At 38.6% G+C, this 20305-nt stretch overlaps 1 protein-coding gene across 1 annotated transcript; it reads left to right on the forward strand.

Moving 5' to 3' along the window:
* The first annotated feature begins 4326 nt into the window (after positions 1–4326).
* LOC124150931 (sodium-coupled monocarboxylate transporter 1-like) lies at positions 4327–19890 on the forward strand. Its single transcript, XM_048393632.1, has 16 exons — positions 4327–4722; positions 8711–8779; positions 9174–9225; positions 10194–10261; positions 10697–10777; positions 11489–11562; positions 12255–12392; positions 13141–13276; positions 14202–14290; positions 14460–14575; positions 15266–15336; positions 15754–15840; positions 16676–16881; positions 17121–17227; positions 18322–18449; positions 19252–19890. The coding sequence occupies exons 1-16, from the start codon at positions 4345–4347 to the stop codon at positions 19321–19323; spliced, it is 1872 nt and encodes a 623-aa protein (XP_048249589.1). The 5' UTR covers positions 4327–4344; the 3' UTR covers positions 19324–19890.
* The last annotated feature ends 415 nt before the right edge of the window (positions 19891–20305 follow it).

Here is a 20305-nt window from a genome sequence, read left to right on the forward strand (position 1 = left end):
TTGACAAGGCAATGTTCACGGATTTTATTGATAATGTGCACGAACAAATACAAGATTTCAAATATTTTCTAATCTCCACAAGTGATTACTGTTCGGTTAGTCAATGCATAGCACTGATACGTGTCCGGTTTTGGTTCAAGTATCTGTGGTAAATGTAAATTTCTATTCAATTCGGACCGTCTCCGTGGTCTAATGGTTGGGCGTCCGCCCGGAGAGCGGAAGATCCGGGGTTCGATCCCTTGCCGCGTCATACCAAAAGACGTTAAAAGATGGTACTTGTTGTAACCCTGTCTGGCGCTCGGCATTAAGGGGCTAAAACAAGGACTGGTGGGCTCGGAGTCAGTATAGTGTGTCAGAGTGGGGCATTCATTTTCAACTGAGGCATGTTATCCCAGTGAGCTAGCACTATAAATCGGCATCAGTCCGGACTAGTACAAGCAGCCACACAAACACACACACGCACGTGCATGCACTATGATTATATAAGTGCAATAATCTTGGACGCGACTTTAAAACCCATTTCACCTCACCTCTATTCAATTCGGGGGAGAACAAGTCAACGCATTGAAAACAGCAATTCCCTCTCTTCCTTTCATTGCCTCGATAGTCGTATGGTTATGGAAGATGTTTCACATTTTACGCCGGCCTTCTTAGATCAAGTTGCAAAAAACAACAGTAAGTGTTCACGCATATTGTGGACGCTTACAAGGACTAATCTATGTTAAAATTCGTATGTAGCGAGGTGTAATTCCACATATAAGAAGAGGTGGACCATTTCTTTTCAAATCACTGACGGGGGCTTTGGGTAGCTAGGTGGTTAAAGCATTTGCTCGTTACGCCGAAGACCCGGGTTCGATTCCCACGAGAGTACAATGTGTAAAGCCATTTCTGGTGTCCCCACTATGATACTGATGGAATACTGCTAAACGTGACGTTAAACCATACTCGCTCGCTCACTCAATCAAACAACGAACAACAGATGTGAATAAACGTTATAAACATCGCATTTACCAATTATGACACATACCTAACATAAGGACAGTGACATATTATTACATTAAATTCATTTAAATACCACATTTTACGAAAGTAACCCCACACGAAGGTGTTTACATTTCACTCAGTGTAGTTTACTATTTTATTTTTTTAGTGATCCACTCATATAATTCTGATAATCCATTCATATAATATTCACGGCTTTCTTGCCTTTTTAGCCCAATGGAATATGTTTCCGTCGATATTCGAGACTGGTTATGCGCAATGACTGCAACATGTTCTGCCTTTTAGAATGTACAGGGGGGCACGGGTGGCCCAGTCGTCTAAGGCGACGCGATTCGCTGTGCAGAGTTGCGTCCCTTGGGCACGCCAGAAACCTATGATTTTGGGTTCGAATCCCGGTTCGCCCCGATTATGTCTCTAGGTTTGTCAGCACCATACCCGTGCTCGTGGGTTTCACCAAAGTGGTAAACGTCTGAGACCTACATCACTTCGGGCTTTCCTCCCACATTAAGCTGACACGCCGTGATATAACTGGAATAATGTTAAAAGCGGCGTTAAACCCAACTCACTCACTCACTCACTCACTCACTCACTCACTTGAATGTACAGACCTACTCTCTCAATAACATTTACGACACTGATATTTCTTTTTAAGTGAAGTAGACAACGGGAATGAAACAATGACTATCCTCATAAATATAATTATACCATTTGTGAAACTTATGAAGGTGAAGATATACAAGTCAATTAGAATAGCAGTTGGCACCAAGACGTGTCATTTCAATTTTTGGAACCACTTGTCCAATGCAGTTAGACTTCAAAACAGAAAGTTGAATACCCGACGCCTTTGGGTTTATCAACTCGCAGAACCTGACTACACGATCCATTTTGTCGCTTCCAACCACACGCAATAGGGAGTTGAGACATTTCTCTCACACGGATCCCCACTGCGTCTGGCTGACTTCTGAAGGTGAAGTGGTTTCGAGATGGAACCAAGAATGATTGAGTGAGGGTGGTCGCTGTTTTTAAATAAATTCCAGCAAGATCACGGCGGCATTTGGGGCTACCGGTAGGGAACCAAGAATGAGTTAGTGGGGATGGTCGCTGTTTTTAACAATATTCCTGCAAGATCACGGCGGCAATTGGGCTACCGGTAGGGCAGGACATGCTTACCCTTTTCGCGAACGCCTGATCTCATTACTGATTTTCAGTAATTTCCACAGCTATTTGCCCTTTACAAGTGGAATCTGTTTCGGCAGAAAATCTAGGCTGGTTATTCTCTTACATAGACAATTCATATTCACATGTTGTATCCATCTGGGTAAGAGAACTCCTTCGGCGTAACAAGCCAATATTTAGTCACTCGAACAGCAAAAAAATGTAGGTTTCCGTTATGCGGAAACCTTCGGGAAACCTTCCGGATACCTCCTGGATACCTTCCCACTTTGGATCCGGCCCAGATACCTTCCGGAAACCTTAAAAATTAATGTCAAAATTTGTGGGTGCATTTTGTTCACTTAAGTGTGAAACAAATAAAATAATTATCTGAAAATTACCCAGAAATTTGAAGGTTGCTGAAGGTTTCCGGATTTGGTTTGGTTTGTTGTTTAACGCCACACTCAGCAATATTCCAGCTATATGACGGCGGTCTCTAAATAATCGAGTCTGGATCAGACAATCCAGCGATTCATATCGTGAGCATCGATTCACGCAATTGGGATCAATGACATGCATCAACCAAGTCAGCGAGCCTGACTTGTGGTAATTTCTTCACAATACTGTCTATGAGAGATGATATAATGTGAAGGGGTATGTTTTGTTTGTTTGTTTGTTGATAAATACCGCACTCAGCAATATTCCAGCTATATGACGGCGGTCTGTATAAATAATCGAGTCTGGATCAGACAATCCAGTGATTCATATCATGAGCATCGATCCACGCAATTGGGATCAATGACATGCATCAACCAAGTCAGCGAGCCTGACTTGTGGTAATTTCTTCACAATACTGTTTATGAGAGATGATATAATGTGAAGGGGTATGTTTTGTTTGTTTGTTTGTTGATAAATACCGCACTCAGCAATATTCCAGCTATATGACGGCGGTCTGTATAAATAATCGAGTCTGGACCAGACAATCCAATGATTGATATCATGAGCATCGATCTACGCAATTTGGATACGTTGACATACATCAACCAAGTCAGCGAGCCTGACCACCCGATCTCGTCAGTCGCCTCTTAGGGCTCACTGACACATCGTCCTTGATAGGACCATTCCCGATTAAAATTTGTCAAAAGTCTGATCAAGATCCTGTGATTCGTGGCGGGAAATTCGCAAATTTGTGAAAACATTTATTGAATCACGACCTCAATCACATATGGTTCAGGAAGCGTCCCGATTCAGCCGTTTCCAGCCGAATTCGTCCCGATTCTCCCGTTCTCAATCCGAATCTGATCCGATTAGTATCTTCCACATGGTAAAAAACTACCAAATCTGTGCCGACAGCGCCCCGATTCTCCCGAATGCGATCCGACAGAGATCAGACAGGGAAACGACAGTGAACCGACAAAGACGGTTCGCATTCGGCAAGATCTGGACTCAATCGACGAGCAACGGCTAATTTCTCCAAATCAGCGTCCCGACCCACAGGGCACCGTCCAGACAACACAGGACAGCAGAATCTGTCACGACATAGTCACGACATAGCCACGACATAGACACGATTGTAATCCGACTAGACAAAATCGTCTGAGTTTCCCGAATGTTTGGCTGCGTTCACAAAGTGGCGATTAGGGCTCCCGTTTGAGATCAGACAGCGCTACGACACGAAAAGTGAAAAAGTCGGATTACTATCTTCAATGATCTGGAATGTCTGAACGCAGTCGTATACCTTAGTATTACTCCCGACTGTTTGTTGCGTCCCGTAAGGGCTCAGTCACAAATTCAGGATTTTTACTGCCGTCCTTGATAAAACAATTCCTGATGAAAATTCCCGATCCGCAGGACTTTGTAACGAACGTATACGAAGGTATGTTAGTTTTGAAACATGCCGAAATGAGATTGCATGTAGAGCACGACTTTTCAATACTCATGATTATGCATGATCTAAAGACACTGTTGCATGATGTGTCTGGGAAAGGGTGGCAGTAATAATGGTGCTCTGAACAGAGGCCGACATTCAGTTCCAGCAAAAGGACAAATATCTTTTGGGACAGGACCACTGTCTGTATTTAATAAGCTGAATTGTATGTATGCATGGTCACACGACTCGTGACTTAGCATTTTGAAAAAAGCACAGACATAGGGAAGATACAAACATGTTTGTAGGTCACTTTCCAGTGAATGCAGATATCTTCACCTGAGAGGTTGGTGTTCTACATATCTATGGCGGCAGCAGAAACATTGGGAACCGTGGACTATGTCGTCCTTTGCATCATGCTGGGTATTTCCCTGGGAATTGGCATCTTCTTTGCTGTTCGTGAAAAGGACACAAAGGAAGGCTACTTGCTGGGAAACAGACAAATGGGTGCCTTCTCCGTGGCTGTGTCGATGTTTGTGACTCTGGCATCAGCCATTTCACTACTCGGTGTGCCTGCAGAAATATACACGTTTGGGTCAATGATGATGTATCAGTATGTATCTATGACGTCGGTGTATATTGTTGGCATGTATACGTGTCTCCCTCTGATGTATCCTCTCGGAATCACTAGTGTATATGAGGTACGTGTACCTGACGCTAATGAACACATCCATGTTTCCGATCCCACAAATATATGTAATGGAGAAAACATGTGAATTTGTTGTTTGCGGCGGTAACAATCAACGAGACTCAAAGGGTTGAGTTTATTGTACTTCCGGAATCAACATATTCGAGTAATTTCTCCGCCTTAAAACCATGTTATGGCTGATGGACTAATTTCTCTAGAATTATGCATTATGCATCAGTTTTACGTGTAAAGTGCACGTTTCGAATGGCCAGTGCATAATATAAATAATGGAGAAATCATGAGAATCTGTAGTTTGCGGCAGTAAACATCAACGAGACTCAAGGGTTGAGTAAATTTCACTTCCTGAATCAACAGATTCGAGTAATTTCTCCTACTTACAACCATGTCATGGTTGATCTTTTAATGACTCTAGCATTTTCCGGTACGACATATTGGTTGCGTCAGTTTTACATGTTAAAATGCACGTTTCGAATGGCCATGGTATTTCTGGCTCAGAATCAACTGTATCAACGATAGTGTGACGTCATTATAATGGTTTGAACACTAAGAACCCGATCGTCTCATGGCATCAAACAATTCAACACGAGTCAAGTAAATTAGCGAACGTAAAACTTTATGTGAATGTGTTCAATACTATATGCCTCAGGCCAAAATAAAAAGGGAAGAATACAATAACGTATTTTCCTTCTGAGTGCATATTATTCATAACATAATTTTGTTGGTTGATACAAGGTTAAGTATTTCGTATTACTAAGACGTTACATTTAATAAACTGAACATTTTCCGCCAATGTGATCCCCATAGCAGTCTCAGTTGTCGAGAACATGAGATGATTAGGGAAACATTCTCTTCTCACTTGGGAATATCGTTCACAGAAAAGTGGCTTTCCAATAAATCATCACTAAACAACGGAAATGTATTTCCAAGTAAATAGTAGTAAATTCAAACCTCAAGCTAACGCTAAAGTCAATCAATCAATGCTGATCAGAAAAGTAACATATCCTTCTGAAATCTTAATCTCACACAGTTTATATCTTCTACATAACACATTGGAATTGAATCCAATTACTAATATTTGTAACGCTGTTTCAACAGTAAAATGAGCACATTCATCTAACCAAAAATTTTATTCTTCGATATGATGTCTAAACTATTCATATCCATTGTTGATGTGTGGGGGGAACTGGTGACCTAGTTGTCTAAGGTGCCGCAATTCGCTGTACAGAGTTGCGTCACTTGGCACCCCAGAAACCTATGATTGTGGGTTCGAATCCCGGTTCGCCTCGATTATGTTTCTAGGTTTGTCAGCATTCACGAAAGTGGTAAACGTCTGGGACCTGCATCACTTCCGTCTCTCCTCTCACATTAACCTGACACGCCGTTTAACGACTAAAATACTGTTAAAGGAAGCGTTAACCCAACTTACTCACTCCCAGGTGTGTTATAGTGCCATGGAAGTTGTGAGGGACTCGATGTAGCTCTGCGTAAAGTATGAACATGAGAATGAGAACGTGTCTTAGCTTACACAGTTTATTCACATTAAAAAGTAGTGCCACAAGGCTCTGAAGCTCACCTGAATTATGATGAAATAATAACGGACAAGCTTAAACTTTGATAGGAATTCTCTGAAACCTTTTTAGAGCCAACACACCTTGGATAGGTTTTAACTCCATAGGCCTTGTAATTTCAGGAGAGATGTAAAGCATGCAATAACATTACAAATGGGGTTGCGTGAAGGTCAAAGGTCGTAGATTGATCAAATATCCCAGTATGATCCCCCAAAATGTTATAATTATGTTATGCCATGTTATACCATATTATGTGTTCATGTTTTAATGTCAGCATTGCTGGTATCATGTTTACAAAGTCAGATGGAAACGCACAACAGCGTAATCCAACTTTGGTACATAGGTAAACATAAACATAGTATTACACAGGTTGTGATTAATGTACCAAATCTTACTCTAGTTCAAGATAATTTACTTTTCTTCTTGACTAGTTCAAAATAATGATTACAAAATACATAGTTTTTAAAAATTAATTGATGAAATAACCCCCCATAGATGTATATGTATTTAAAAACGACTTCCTCTCCACCCCGAACTTCGACCTGACTGAACTAGACATTCTTCCGTTCCCCTTCACTGTCCATGGCTGCCACAATAGTTGTTCACTGTGATAGTGCTATTTACATGACCCCAGTGAAAACGTAATTATGTTCACATTAACGTTCTGATTTACTGGTTGCCAACGGAACCATCCTGAAGTATGGCTGAATACCGCTGTTTTTAGTTGCGGACGACACGTCTCATTTTTGTGATCCAGGATTGTGTGGCCCTGACTCAGTGCTTAGTGTGTGTTTTATTTAATTGTGTGTGTTCCGAAATAGAAGTTTGATGAGCTGTTATTGTGATATTGAAGTAGACAATTCTAATGGGTTCTCGACAGCCAATGTTATATGCATCGATGAGTAGGCTGTCAAGAGATGGATGTTTTCATACGCAAACGTTTTGTGTGAAAAGTCATGTTATTTTGAGGTACCGAATGGAATTAGATACCTGATTTTGACCAATCATAATCAAGCATTATTCAGTGTCACGGCATATTTCTCTTTTTTTGTGGAATGTGATTGTGTATCATTTTTCTTTATATACATGTAATTAAGTTCACTATTCATCGAGAAATGAATATGCTGTCCTTTTCCTGCTTTGTACACTGTAAATGTAATTATTCGCATATCTTTTGCATACAAATGATAACGTTTATGAAACTGTTAGGGACATGTTCGGTGGCGAACAGGTAATTTCCTCATTAAAACAAACAATAATGAAATTAAAGTATAACATTATAAAAAAAGTGTTTTAAAATTGGTTATTCGTGACAATATTTTTACAAATCTCTTTGTGATCTGTAATCACCGCCAACGTTAGGATTTTGGAGAAGGGGATTTCAAAAGTCCATCAGAAGACGCTCCTCCTTTCAAAAGGTGACAACAACTCATAAACAAATATCCGAACATCGCTGAAATCACAGAACAGACACTTGATCACAACAGCTTATCAAACTTGATGAAATTCATTTCAGAGCACGCACAATAAAGCAAAACATACACGAACCACTATTTGGTCAACAACGATCACATTTCTTTTACATGCTGGCTTCGAATGCTGTGAAATCTTGAAACTGACATGTTACAAACATGAATCTGCCGGCTAATCAGCAGCCTAAAAAACGTCTGTCATAATCAAGGGTGTTAGGCATTTACGTTATGCCAGCTTCAACTGACAATAGAGTAACCGCGATGTAGGTCAAGTTTTTCCACATCCCAGTTTTGGGTAGGAGAGGCATTTTTGGAATTTGCATTATTTACTGGGGGTAATTCTAACTGACTAATAAGATTCACACATTTAAAATAACTAGTAGAATGTTAATTAATTTGTTGTTAAAGGTTTGTTGGAGAAATATATTCGTTCGGCACATTTTGAACTATTTCTACAACCTGTCAAAAGATATGCGAATGATTACAGTTGGAGATCGCACATACGATTTCAAAGAAATGACTTGTCACGTCGATAACCAAGAAATGACTTGGTCAGTCACAGCAGTATACAACAGGTTGCGATGAAATTAAAACATACACTTTGGACTCGATTTGAAGGGTTATTTGTCAACTTCTTTTTGAAAAACTATGTGTTTTGAACACTTGAACACTTATTTTGAACTTGTCAAGAGTGTAGTTAATTCAATGTTGAACTTAGCAATATTTGTTAGTATTTGTATCTAGAGTAGATACCTCTTATTCAAACATTTGAAACATGGCACTAAAACTAAATTAATTCCAAATTAAAACAAGAGGCATTAACCGTACAGTGGGACAACATGATATTTCAAAACGTGATAGTATGATAATGTCGAGGTCATGAGTACACGCAATTCAAGTTGTCAGTTGGTTTTAGATCACAATAACATTGTTGTTTCAGTATCTTGGAATGCGGTTTGATTCGACTGCTGTTCGCCTTCTTGGTACCTGTATTGGCATGTTACAGACGGTAGGTACAGGTTATCAATGAGATCATCTTAACTTGAAGAGACAGATTCCTATGAAGATTCATTGTGCAAATAATACTACATACATTCCATTTTGTTTTCATTTCCTGTGTTCAGACGGTAGGTACAGGTAATCAATGAAATCATCTTAACTTGAAGAGGCAGATTCCTTCGAAGATTCATTGTGCAAATACTACATACATTCCATTTTGTTTTCATTTCCTGTGTTCAGACGGTAGGTACAGGTTATCAATGAAATCATCTTAACTTGAAGAGGCAGATTCCTATGAAGATTCATTGTGCAAATACTACATACATTCCATTTTGTTTTCATTTCCTGTGTTCAGAAACGCCTACATGGCACAATAAAACATTTCTATTGTTCTCTCCCTGTAGGCTTCATACATGGCCATCGCCCTACTTTCACCAGCGCTGGCACTCCAGACGGGTATGTTCCGGTATTGCTGTTATGTTTTAACCATTCACACACGATATTGAGAATGCAAGAAAACATACTTGAAATACAATTTGCTGACATTTATGGATTGATTTCAATATTATTTTTTTAGCCTTTATGGGGTAACAACGCAAGAATGTATTAAAGTCAGTTCTTATCAATAAAGGATAACAACACGAATAACGTTACAGACTGATATTTAATTTTTAACACAGCAATGTATACAACAACGCGAAATCAGTGACATCGTTCAGTGTAATAATACAACTAAAGCCGCGCCCACCCTATAATCGGCCGATCGGTAGTCCGTATAATGGCGTGGTCTAATATTTGTTAGTTTATGGAAGATAAACGTATAAAAGATTGCTTTGTTAGCCAAACAAAAGCCAAGTCATGGAATCACTTGGAATTTATATACATGTATTGAATAGTACTATTTGGTATGAGGGGCGGTCAGGTAGCCTAGTGGTTAAAGCGTTCGCTCGTCACGCCGAAGACCCGGGTTCGATTCCCGACATGGGTACAATGTGTGAAACCTATTTGATGTGTTCCCCGCCGTGATATTGCTGGAATATTGCTAAAAGCGGCGTAAACTCATACTCACTCACTCACTATTTTGTGTAATGGGGCATATTATTCAAGCTTAGGACTCAATTATTTTATACTTCTATGATAGCCTTTTGTTGCGTGAATGATATAAATGACAAGTGCTATTATGCATTGATATACACAAGTTGTATTGGCAATGGTTGGGAAATGTGTAACGTATGTACCAAACACATTGGACAGACTCACTTGTATCAATGAAATTTCACCACTTGATTGTGATTTATAGACACATGCTTATGTTATAGACGGAATCGAATAATGCGTTGGCTCTATGTTAAATATAGATTTGCTATTCATATGGAAATGGTTTTGTCACTTTTATTTAATGTTTGCCTCATTTTCTTATCCAGTTGCTGGTCTTCCATTATGGTGGTCTATAGTGATCGTTGGTCTCGTTGGCACGATCTACACTTCGATAGTGAGTTGTAAATATACTTCATGTATATACGTCGTATGTTCCTGTAAAGGTTTGTAAGGCTGTTAGATAACGCCACATCAGCTGCAGCTGTATGATTGCAACCCGTTGGTGATCGAGTCTTGACAAACTAGAACTGAGTGAACACTCCACGTCGTCGGAGTAAAATCACGCACAATCAATCAAGTCATGGAGCCGACCACCCGATCTATCTATTAGCCTTGTATCACAAGTTGGAATGCTTAGGAATTAACCTCGACTGTAATATGTACATGTACATGCATGCGCTCCGGGTTTTAGGCATGAAGCATAGGGATAGGAAAGTCACTTAACATCACGACTTCTCTGACAGAATTCAAACATACACTCCCGCTTTGAAACGTGTCTTTATTGTAGAATCCCATGGATATTATGAAATCATGATGACCTTCTTCTTAGGGTGGCATCAAGAGTGTGGTGTGGACAGATGTGTTCCAGTCATTTATCATGCTGGCGGGAATACTCACCTCAATAGTCCTTGTAAGTATATGTCCATTTTTTAAATGTGCTTTGGTCAGGAATGTGATTTGACATAAAAAACTGTGACAGAACAAAAAATATTTTGATATTTTGTAGACATCCACATAATACAAGAGAAACCTCGTATCAGGTGCCTTAATGTCTATCAAACCCAACAACATCAAGTAAAAATATTATGTTTATTGCTGGTTGATTTCTGTTCCATCACACCCGCTTCTTCGACAAATAGAATCATTACGGTTTTCTTTGATATGGTTCAGCTAGTGACTGGCACTAGTTATACTTGTCTACAGTCACATGATGAGATCTTTCGTATGTCTAGATTTGAGTTAACGTGCCCTCACATTGACGTGAAATATATAATGTGTTGCGCCATTATAAGCCCGGTGATCGTTGGTCTTAATTCGCAAGATATAATAAGGGGATATTAATCCTACAGTCACCTTGACACGTTCGGAAAAGTATTTTATTCGTTTGTTTCTTTGTTGCTTTACGCCGCCGCATATTCAAGTTATACGACGGCGATCTGTAAATAATCGAGTCGGCAACAGACAATCTGGTGATTAAAATTATGAGCATCTATCTACGCAATCGGGGTACGGTGACATGCAAGTAGCGAGCGTGACTACCCGATCCCTTTAGTCTCATCTAACGACAAGCATGAGTTGCTGAAGACCAATTCTACTCCGGATCTTCATTTTTCTTATTTAGGGAGTTATGAGATCTGGTGGAACACTGAACGTCCTCAAAACAGCACACCAGGAAGGAAGACTGGGTCTTGATGAGTAATTCCAGATCTGTATTTTGTAGTTAACTTAACTGTTAATTGTTTATGCTAGTTTTGTCAGTATATTAGACTTTACTGTATGGAATTATATACGTTCAGAGCATCATCTATATTTCGATGATGAGGAATATAGGGACTATCTCGGGTTTAGTTTACAATGTTAGACATGATATTAAATACATTCCATGGATTACATAATTATACTATAACTACAACTATTTATACTGTCATTACCACCGACTATATTTCTTCACAGAATTGAAAATTGAAAGGACTGATGTAAAATTTGATTTTCTCTATTTAACCATCACTCATCAGTGAGTGGGTAATGTGGTGTAAAAATAGATAAAAAATAGATGACCCATACCATGTTTGAAATTTATATTTGTGCCGAAAAAACAAACAAATTTATTGATTTTTAAAGATAAGATGTCCAAAATACCCTTTAGCGATTGTGTATGTATGTACATGTTGATGTATTCTTTCAATGCTGACTAAGCGACATTACAATTCATTTGTTTTGGAAATAATATCCCTATTTTAAGTTACAATTAAAAAACAAATATGATAAATCAACCGAGAGGTATCGTTTATCATTTTAATGGCAATAAAAGATGATGACAATTTTACTTAAAATCGCAAAACAAATAAGCATTAATTGTGAATTTGTTTTATGACCTATCTTTACAGAATAAATCCCGATCCACGAGTACGTCACACAGTATGGGGGCTTATTATCGGTGGTTTCTTCAATTGGTATGTCAATCTCTTCACGCAGTCAATGGGTCAAAGAACCTTTGCAATCAAATCATTGAAGGGCGCTAAAATGTAAGTAGCCAAAGTAGTATTTGACAACAACTCTTATGATAAGGCGAACTAAGGGACTTACCTATAGAATGCTGAGGTGTGTAATGTAATGTCAACTTGTTTTAGATTTCCAGGATGTAGTGCCAAGGAATCTGCCTCTGTTCAAATCTCACGAACGATGTCACCCAAGTGTGAACAATCCTCATCCAAAGTTCAGGGTGCACGGGTGGCCCAGTCGTCTAAGGCGCCGCGATTCACTGTGCACCTATGATTGTGGGTTCGAATCCCGGTTCGCCCCGATTATGTTTCTAGGTTTGTCAGCACCATACCTGTGCTCGTGAGTTTCACCGAAGTTGGAAACGTCTAAGACCTGCATCACTTCGGGCTTTCCTCACACATTAAGCTGACACGCCGTGATATAACTCAGGAACTGTAAAAAGCGGCGTTAAACCCAACTCACTCACTCACTCCAAAGTCAAATTTGGCCGTCGTGGCCGCCATATGTAAATCCCATTTTGGACTATTTCCCTTCCATTTATATTCTTAATTCAATGAATATAATATTTAATTTGGTGACAATGATTCAATCCCTTATGGACATGAATCTGATTAATCATTGGAGAAGTTGATATTTTGTCCTTTTGAATTTTTGTTTCTAACCTGTATCATTCATAATATTAGGACGCTATGCTATTTTGGTCAACCGCATATCTCATCAGAAATGTGTGACCATCTTCAATTAAAACGACATAAAACATGTTTGTTTTAGGTCCTACCTTCTGAATGCGGTATTCATGGTATTGTATGCCCTGTTACTATGGGCAACAGGATTAGCCTTGTTTGGGTTTTTCTATACCCAGGGATGCGATCCTTATGAAGCTGGAACTGTGACAAACCGGAACCAGGTACATATAAACATTTGATGAAACACAACAACACACAAACATGTTCTCCGAATGCATCATTCTCGACACAAAATGTATTTTGATGCTGATCAATAAATAATGTAGACAGTCGAATTTTGCTCGTACATGTGTTTGTGCCAATTGCCTCCAATGGAGCAAGATACACTCACATTGTCGAGAACATATGGTCTAAGCATTATTAACATAACTATTCTATGGTTAAACAACAACAAACCAAGGTTGTCCCTTCCAGCTGAAAACCCCCCAGAAAACACCAAGCATGAAATACTCATATCCCCCGCCAATATGACATGTCCGGTTGTTATTATTGGTGTTGTTTTGCCATCTGCAGTTTATGATAGAATATGAAACTGTATTTGTAATGAGTAAGGATGAGACAAATGGACGAACAACTTCTTTATTACAATTAGGAGTGATGGTTTCGGTGTAGGTTCCAACACCGTTATGAAGCAAGTGAAGTACAGGTATGGTTGACAAGAATATATACAGGATAGGAGGCAGTGTTTATACAGTTGAGTAGGTTTAAGATCAGTTACACTGTTTTATTTGTAATAAGTTGCGTTTCTGCATGAAGTTAGTCAGTGAATGCAACAACCGTGTCCATGACACTTTTGGAGGAACGTACATACAAGCAATGCAGAACTTACAACAAGAAAGGAAATGTTTTCAATACTGCGAGATGACATTATGTGCCAAGTTTGGTGAAGAAATATGGTACGGTTTTCAAGATCTGCTCCCGAAACGAAATGTGACGGACGGACGGACAAAGTATATTGCCATGCAATTTAAGGAATCCCTCTTAAAATTATAATATGTAATACGACCATTGTATCATGGCTTCAATTGAATCATCATTAGTCTCAGATAATATTGTCGATCGACAGTTATGCAATTCCTATTCCAGCTTATGCCGTACTTTGTGATGCAATTATTATCCGGCTTCCCTGGAGCCACTGGTCTTTACATGTCGACGTTGTTCAGTGGCGCTCTGAGGTACGTCTGCGTATACACCTATTGCGCATTCAGGTTTATGCCAAATAGTCGTATACTAACTTTCAATAAAAGATTGTTCTGCTCGTGTAATTGTCGGGTAAACTGTAAACGCAATCATCTTAATGACGTTTTTATTAGTGGTTTCTTCTTTTGTTGAACGCTTCTTCAGTACTGTATCATCTGGAATAAACGCTTTAGCTGCCAACACAGTAGAAGATATTCTGGGGCCATCTCTTCGAAGGGTGAGATCTGAGAGACTCGTCACTGTCATAGCCAAATTAGCAGGTAAATACATGTTGAAAATAATATTTCAAATATAACTCTCGTCACTGTCATAGCCAAATTAGCAGGTAAATACATGTTGAAAATAATGTTTCAAATATAACTCTCGTCACTGTCATAGCCAAATTAGCAGGTAAATACATGTTGAAAATAATGTTTCAAATATAACTCTCGTCACTGTCATAGCCAAATTAGCAGGTAAATACATGTTGAAAATAATGTTTCAAATATAACTCTCGTCACTGTCATAGCCAAATTAGCAGGCAAATACATGTTGAAAATAATGTTTCAAATATAACTCTCGTCACTGTCATAGCCAAATTAGCAGGTAAATACATGTTGAAAATAATGTTTCAAACATAACTTACATAATTAATATTCAATATTTACAGAATTACAGTAGCATTAAGGATCCGGGGATTCGCATTTCGCCCATGGTCAGGATCGAACCCAGTCCAAGACTGAATGCCATTATATTAATTAGAATCAGGTTACAGGTTATCGTATATTCTCGTGCGTCATCTTGTATCCCTTTCAATGGAATAGTTATAAAATACAATGTTAATGAAACCTGCAACTGAATGGTCTAATAAACAATGTCTTTGGTCTTTCATGTTATCTGAAAGTGTAATCTGATGTATTTCATTGAACTTTCTGTCCGTGATGTATAGTGTCTTTGTTACTATTTTCTAGTATGTTTCTATGGCCTTCTGGCTATCGGTCTGGCCTATGCTGCTAAATCACTTCAAGGCCCTGTAACACAGGTAAAGGCTCACAACAACATGCAGTAAACTACGGTTATAACGAATTCCTAGGGATAACTAATTTTAGTTCGTTAAAACCGTAGTTCGTAACAAGCATATGCACAACATGTTGACAGCATGTGACCGGGACCAAAAACTAAATTCGTTATATCCGTCACTTCGTTATAAGCGTGTTCGTTATAAACGCAGTTTACTGTATATGATATAACAAAATTATGATGTAAACATCATATGTATTCAATTCCGATTAATGGTCTCGTCAATTGCCAGCAAGAGTAATGTTTCTTATAGTATGAGGTTAAGCACCGGTATATCGGACAATATGCACATATTTTGATGTCTTCGTATTCAAACAACTCTAACTATCAGATGTAGCCACAAACATAATGCTGCACATGTTGAATTGTTATTTTTCAGATGGCTATGGCCGCATTTGGGGCTTGTGGAGGTCCTGTCCTGGGCATGTTTCTCCTCGGAGCTCTGATACCATGGAGCAACAAAATCGTGAGATTCTTTGTCCAAAGTGTAATATGTTAGTGAGATACATTTGTCATATCACTGTTTTTCACATCATGTCTACCTACAAATACATCCAATAACATGTGGAACAATCGGGCATGATCTTTCTTCGAAGATGTCAATGAGCGCCATATGACTCTTGATAAAAAATTGTTTGATCAAGGTTACAACATTCAAGGCCTCAGCAAAACTTTCAAACAGTTGAACACATCAGTGACAAAAATAATGTCCAAAGAAATTTCCTATTTTGACCATGTGTTCAGGTATTTCATCAGGTGAACAGTTGACTTTGCATGTGCACTGACGGGTGCCACCTTTGGGGTAGGATATGGTCACCTTTTCACTAACAACTGGTATCAGCACTATATGACAGTCATTCATATTCCAATGCTAATGATACAGTCGGAATCAAACAGTGTAAACCGCTTTCAATAGAGATTTCTTATGATTATGAAAATTAATTTTGTTTCATACTTTTTTGAAAAAAAATATCTTCCTCTGTCTGTTACTGCCTTTTTAATACACATACAGTAAACTACGGTAATAACGAACCCAAGGGACCACTAATTTTATTTCGTTATAACCGTAGTTCGTTATAAGCAAATGTACGGAATATATAGAGCAAATAGACAGGACCAAAAAAATAGTTCGTTATATCCGTCAGTTCGTTATAAGCGTGTTCGTTATAACCGTAGTTTACTGTACGTGCATTTCAAGAGAGTAAGACAGGTTACAACGTTATTACAATGTAAGTTAAAATCCAAGGTTTAATAATTGTATGGAACGATGAGTTGTGTTAAATGTTATTTCTACTGTAAAGGGTGCATTCTTTGGGGGCCTAATATCCTTGGCTCTCAATGTTTGGATGAGCATTTCCGGGCAAATCTACGGCCCGAGGCCAACAACTCTACCGCCGGCACCAATGTTCGCATGTGCAAAAGAAGATGTCCTGAATAGCACGACTATCTCCATGTATTCTAATGCAAGTTCCGTGTATGAAGCTACCACAATGACAATAGATGAAAGGTAAATTGCCTTGTTATTAACACTTGACTGGGTAACTGGGGCGTAATATATAGTATGTATATGTATGTATATGTTTCCAGTCTTTCTTCCAAAAGGAGTTTTCATATATGACAATGAGTATCAATATTAAATAAATGACCAGGTTTGTATTTACAATAATACTGGTAGAGGATTTTCTTTTCTTAACGTGGTCTGTTTATTTATGTTTCTTCAAGCATTGTGCTTTCTGCAAATTTCAGCATGGTCGCTGAGCCATTCAGCTTAACTGGGGTGTCCTACTGCTGGTATGGTTTGATGGGGACTTTGATTGCCATGATTATTGGATGTTTAATATCTTTGATAGCAGGTTAGTACATATATATCAAATATGCTATGCTTTGTTATTATGGATTTATAAAAATTATGATCTAGGAAGGCCGACTTTGAAATAAGAAAGAAGTGTTCTTTCTGTTTGTCTGTGTATTGTTTAACGCTTCACTGAGCACTATTCCAGCTATAAGAGGGCTGTCTGTTAAAAAATCGAGTCCGGGACAGGCAATCCGGTGATTGATATCATGAGCATCGATCTTAGCAACTGGAATATGATAACATGCATCAATCAAGTCAGCGAGTCTGACCACCCGATACCGTTAGTCGCATCTTACGATAAGCATGAGTAGCTGAAGACCTATTCTATCCCGGATCTTCACGGGTAGTTATTTTTTGTAATGTGGAGGTCGATTGTAGGATGCACGATCTTAACCCATGTTATGCACCGACTATTAATACGCTTACCATTCAATGATAAGCTTACTGTACTACACAGAAGAATGACTCCAGCAATTTGTCTTTTTCACATGCCTTAAGATGATCGTTAGGGATTGCTGGAATTTTCACGAATTGCTATGATAGCAAAGAAAGCGCACCCTAGTTGACAGTTTCTTATTTGCACCAGTTTCCTCATCTGAAAGAATGTCTGACAGTAAACTAGTTTAAGACATATTGCAGGTTGTTTGTAATTACTCGCAGTAACCTTTGTAAAACCATAACTGGCATGTTTGTTAAGCTGCGATTTGGCGACCCAATATATCCATTTTTGTGAAACGTTAATATTACATTTGGACACAGATTAATGTCAAAGAAATGCATTGATATTCCACTAGAAAACTTTCATGAAGTATTTTCTTTTTGTGGCACAGAACTTCTGTCACTGCATTTATAAGTTCCTTGTGTCATTGCAAAAATACGTTCCTTTTGAAGCTTGATATATGCAACTGCTATTGCATGTATCAAGTTGTTGTTGCTGTTGTCATATTTTGTTGTGGCAGAGATTTCTTGTGAGTATAGGATGGGATTTCTCGGAATTTTTCACGGGCACAATTTAAATGGAATAGACAGAATGAGCTTGAAGTATTGATGAAGGGATAATATGTACAGGTTTCAATCTGTATCCATGTTCAGGGCGCACGGACGTTAATACCCTCGACCCAGACCTAGTGTTTCCGTTTGTGAGAAAGCTGTGTAAACTGAGGGAGCCTTTGACAAAAGACGATGGCCTGGTCACCAGTGCAGAGTACAAAGCAATGACAGTAAGAAACAACAGCGATATGACTTTTTAATTCTTAATCACAGAAGTTGCAAAGGCATCTCATCGACAACTGCAACATTCAGTTAACCAGGTCATTGGTGTTTTAAGGCACCATGTCCCTCAGAATTGCGGTACGATCATCTCCAACTGTTTTCAGTTGGGTGAACATTTTGCGTCTTTGGAGCTTTACAGCTGGATTCAAATCTGGATTTACTGACAGTCACCAAAGGGGTCATTACCTTTTGACTGAGATCCTATGAATCCTGTGGGTGCGTGTGTGACACACAGTGTGGCCACTATCCTTCTGAAAGACATATATCACAGGTGTCGAGGAGATAAAAGTACAAGGTGGGATCAAAAGGCTTTATCGTAGACGTAGTAACCCCCTGTCAGAGACAATCTCCTGTATGATATTCGATCCAGTTCACTGGCTCTACAACTGTCTACTAAGGAATTCAGTGTATCTGATCTCATCTATGACAAAGATCGTTTTGCACTGCTGACGACATAACTTGGGATGTAGCATTTTACAAAGACATGGTTGTTAATTCAAGGACTGTGCAAGGTGTTGTGGACGATAGACCCGTACCGAACATCCTGATGCCATTTCTCTTAAGACACACACACACACACACACACACACACACACACACACACACACACACACACACAATCTGGGACCCTATGATAAACCCCATTTCTTCTACCAAAATCAAAAGATTGTCATTTTATTACCTCATATATTTTGTTTGCATATACTACATTCATAGTTTGTCATAACTAATCTTGCTATTATTTTTCAGAATTACAGATTCTCGTGGGACATGTACAAGATAAACGCGCCTCAAGAAAACAGCGAAACTACATTTACATAACAAATTCGGAGACTCGGACGTCCATCAGAGCCTGCAACGACATTAAACATCTTTATTGTTGAAAATACAGATTCAGAAAGGTGATCCAAATAAGGATATGGATAGTCGAATGTGCTGCATCGGAAGACAGCCTGAATGATTCTTGAAGAAATGGACAGAAAAACCCATCCAATGTATTTGTGGAACACCAAGCCTAGTGTTCATTATCCAAAGGAGCCTGAATGACGGCTATGTTATGATACATCGTATATACGGAGTCCAAGTTAACCTAGTAATCTTTTATTCAGTTGATTCAGCAAAATATACTTGACAAATTATTCACACAAAAATTGTCAAAATCATTAACTCTTTTTACATCTTCTAAAACTCTAAGATGATATTTTTGCATTTGGAATAGCATAGTATTAAATAAAAGGATGAGTCATTACCGATACAAAACTACGTTTATTGTTAGTAAACAATTCTTACATGGATATAACAATTTTGTTGATTTGTAATCCAAAATGTACTGTAAACATAAGTGATCACCATCAACAGAAAATAATAAAATACCACTAATTCCTCAAATATTTGATTTTGTTTAACCATTCATTTAGAGGCGCCACAGTCATCCTTTGCTGATGGATCTGTTCTATAATGTTATCACCTCACATGATATGTAACTGCTTGTTTGTTTATGTTTAACGCCGCACTTATTCCAGCGATATGAAAATGGTCTGTCAATTATTATACCTGACAATACATGTACGCACATTCAACACGCGCCTATCACAAGCACACATTACCAACAACGTGTTACTCCTCACATCGTTCTCAGAACCTATCATCACAGCGCTTTCAATCTTGATAATTGCGATAAATGTAATATTTAAAATGTAAATTACATTCCAAGTGGAGAATATATTCATTGTTTATGGATCCCTACTATATATCAAGTCTTATTGTGTTACTGAAATAACTGAAAGTCAGCATTCATTTGTTT

This window comes from Haliotis rufescens, unplaced genomic scaffold (assembly GCF_023055435.1).
Source record: "Haliotis rufescens isolate VD_foot unplaced genomic scaffold, xgHalRufe1.0.p SCAF_12, whole genome shotgun sequence".
NCBI lineage: Eukaryota > Metazoa > Mollusca > Gastropoda > Lepetellida > Haliotidae > Haliotis > Haliotis rufescens.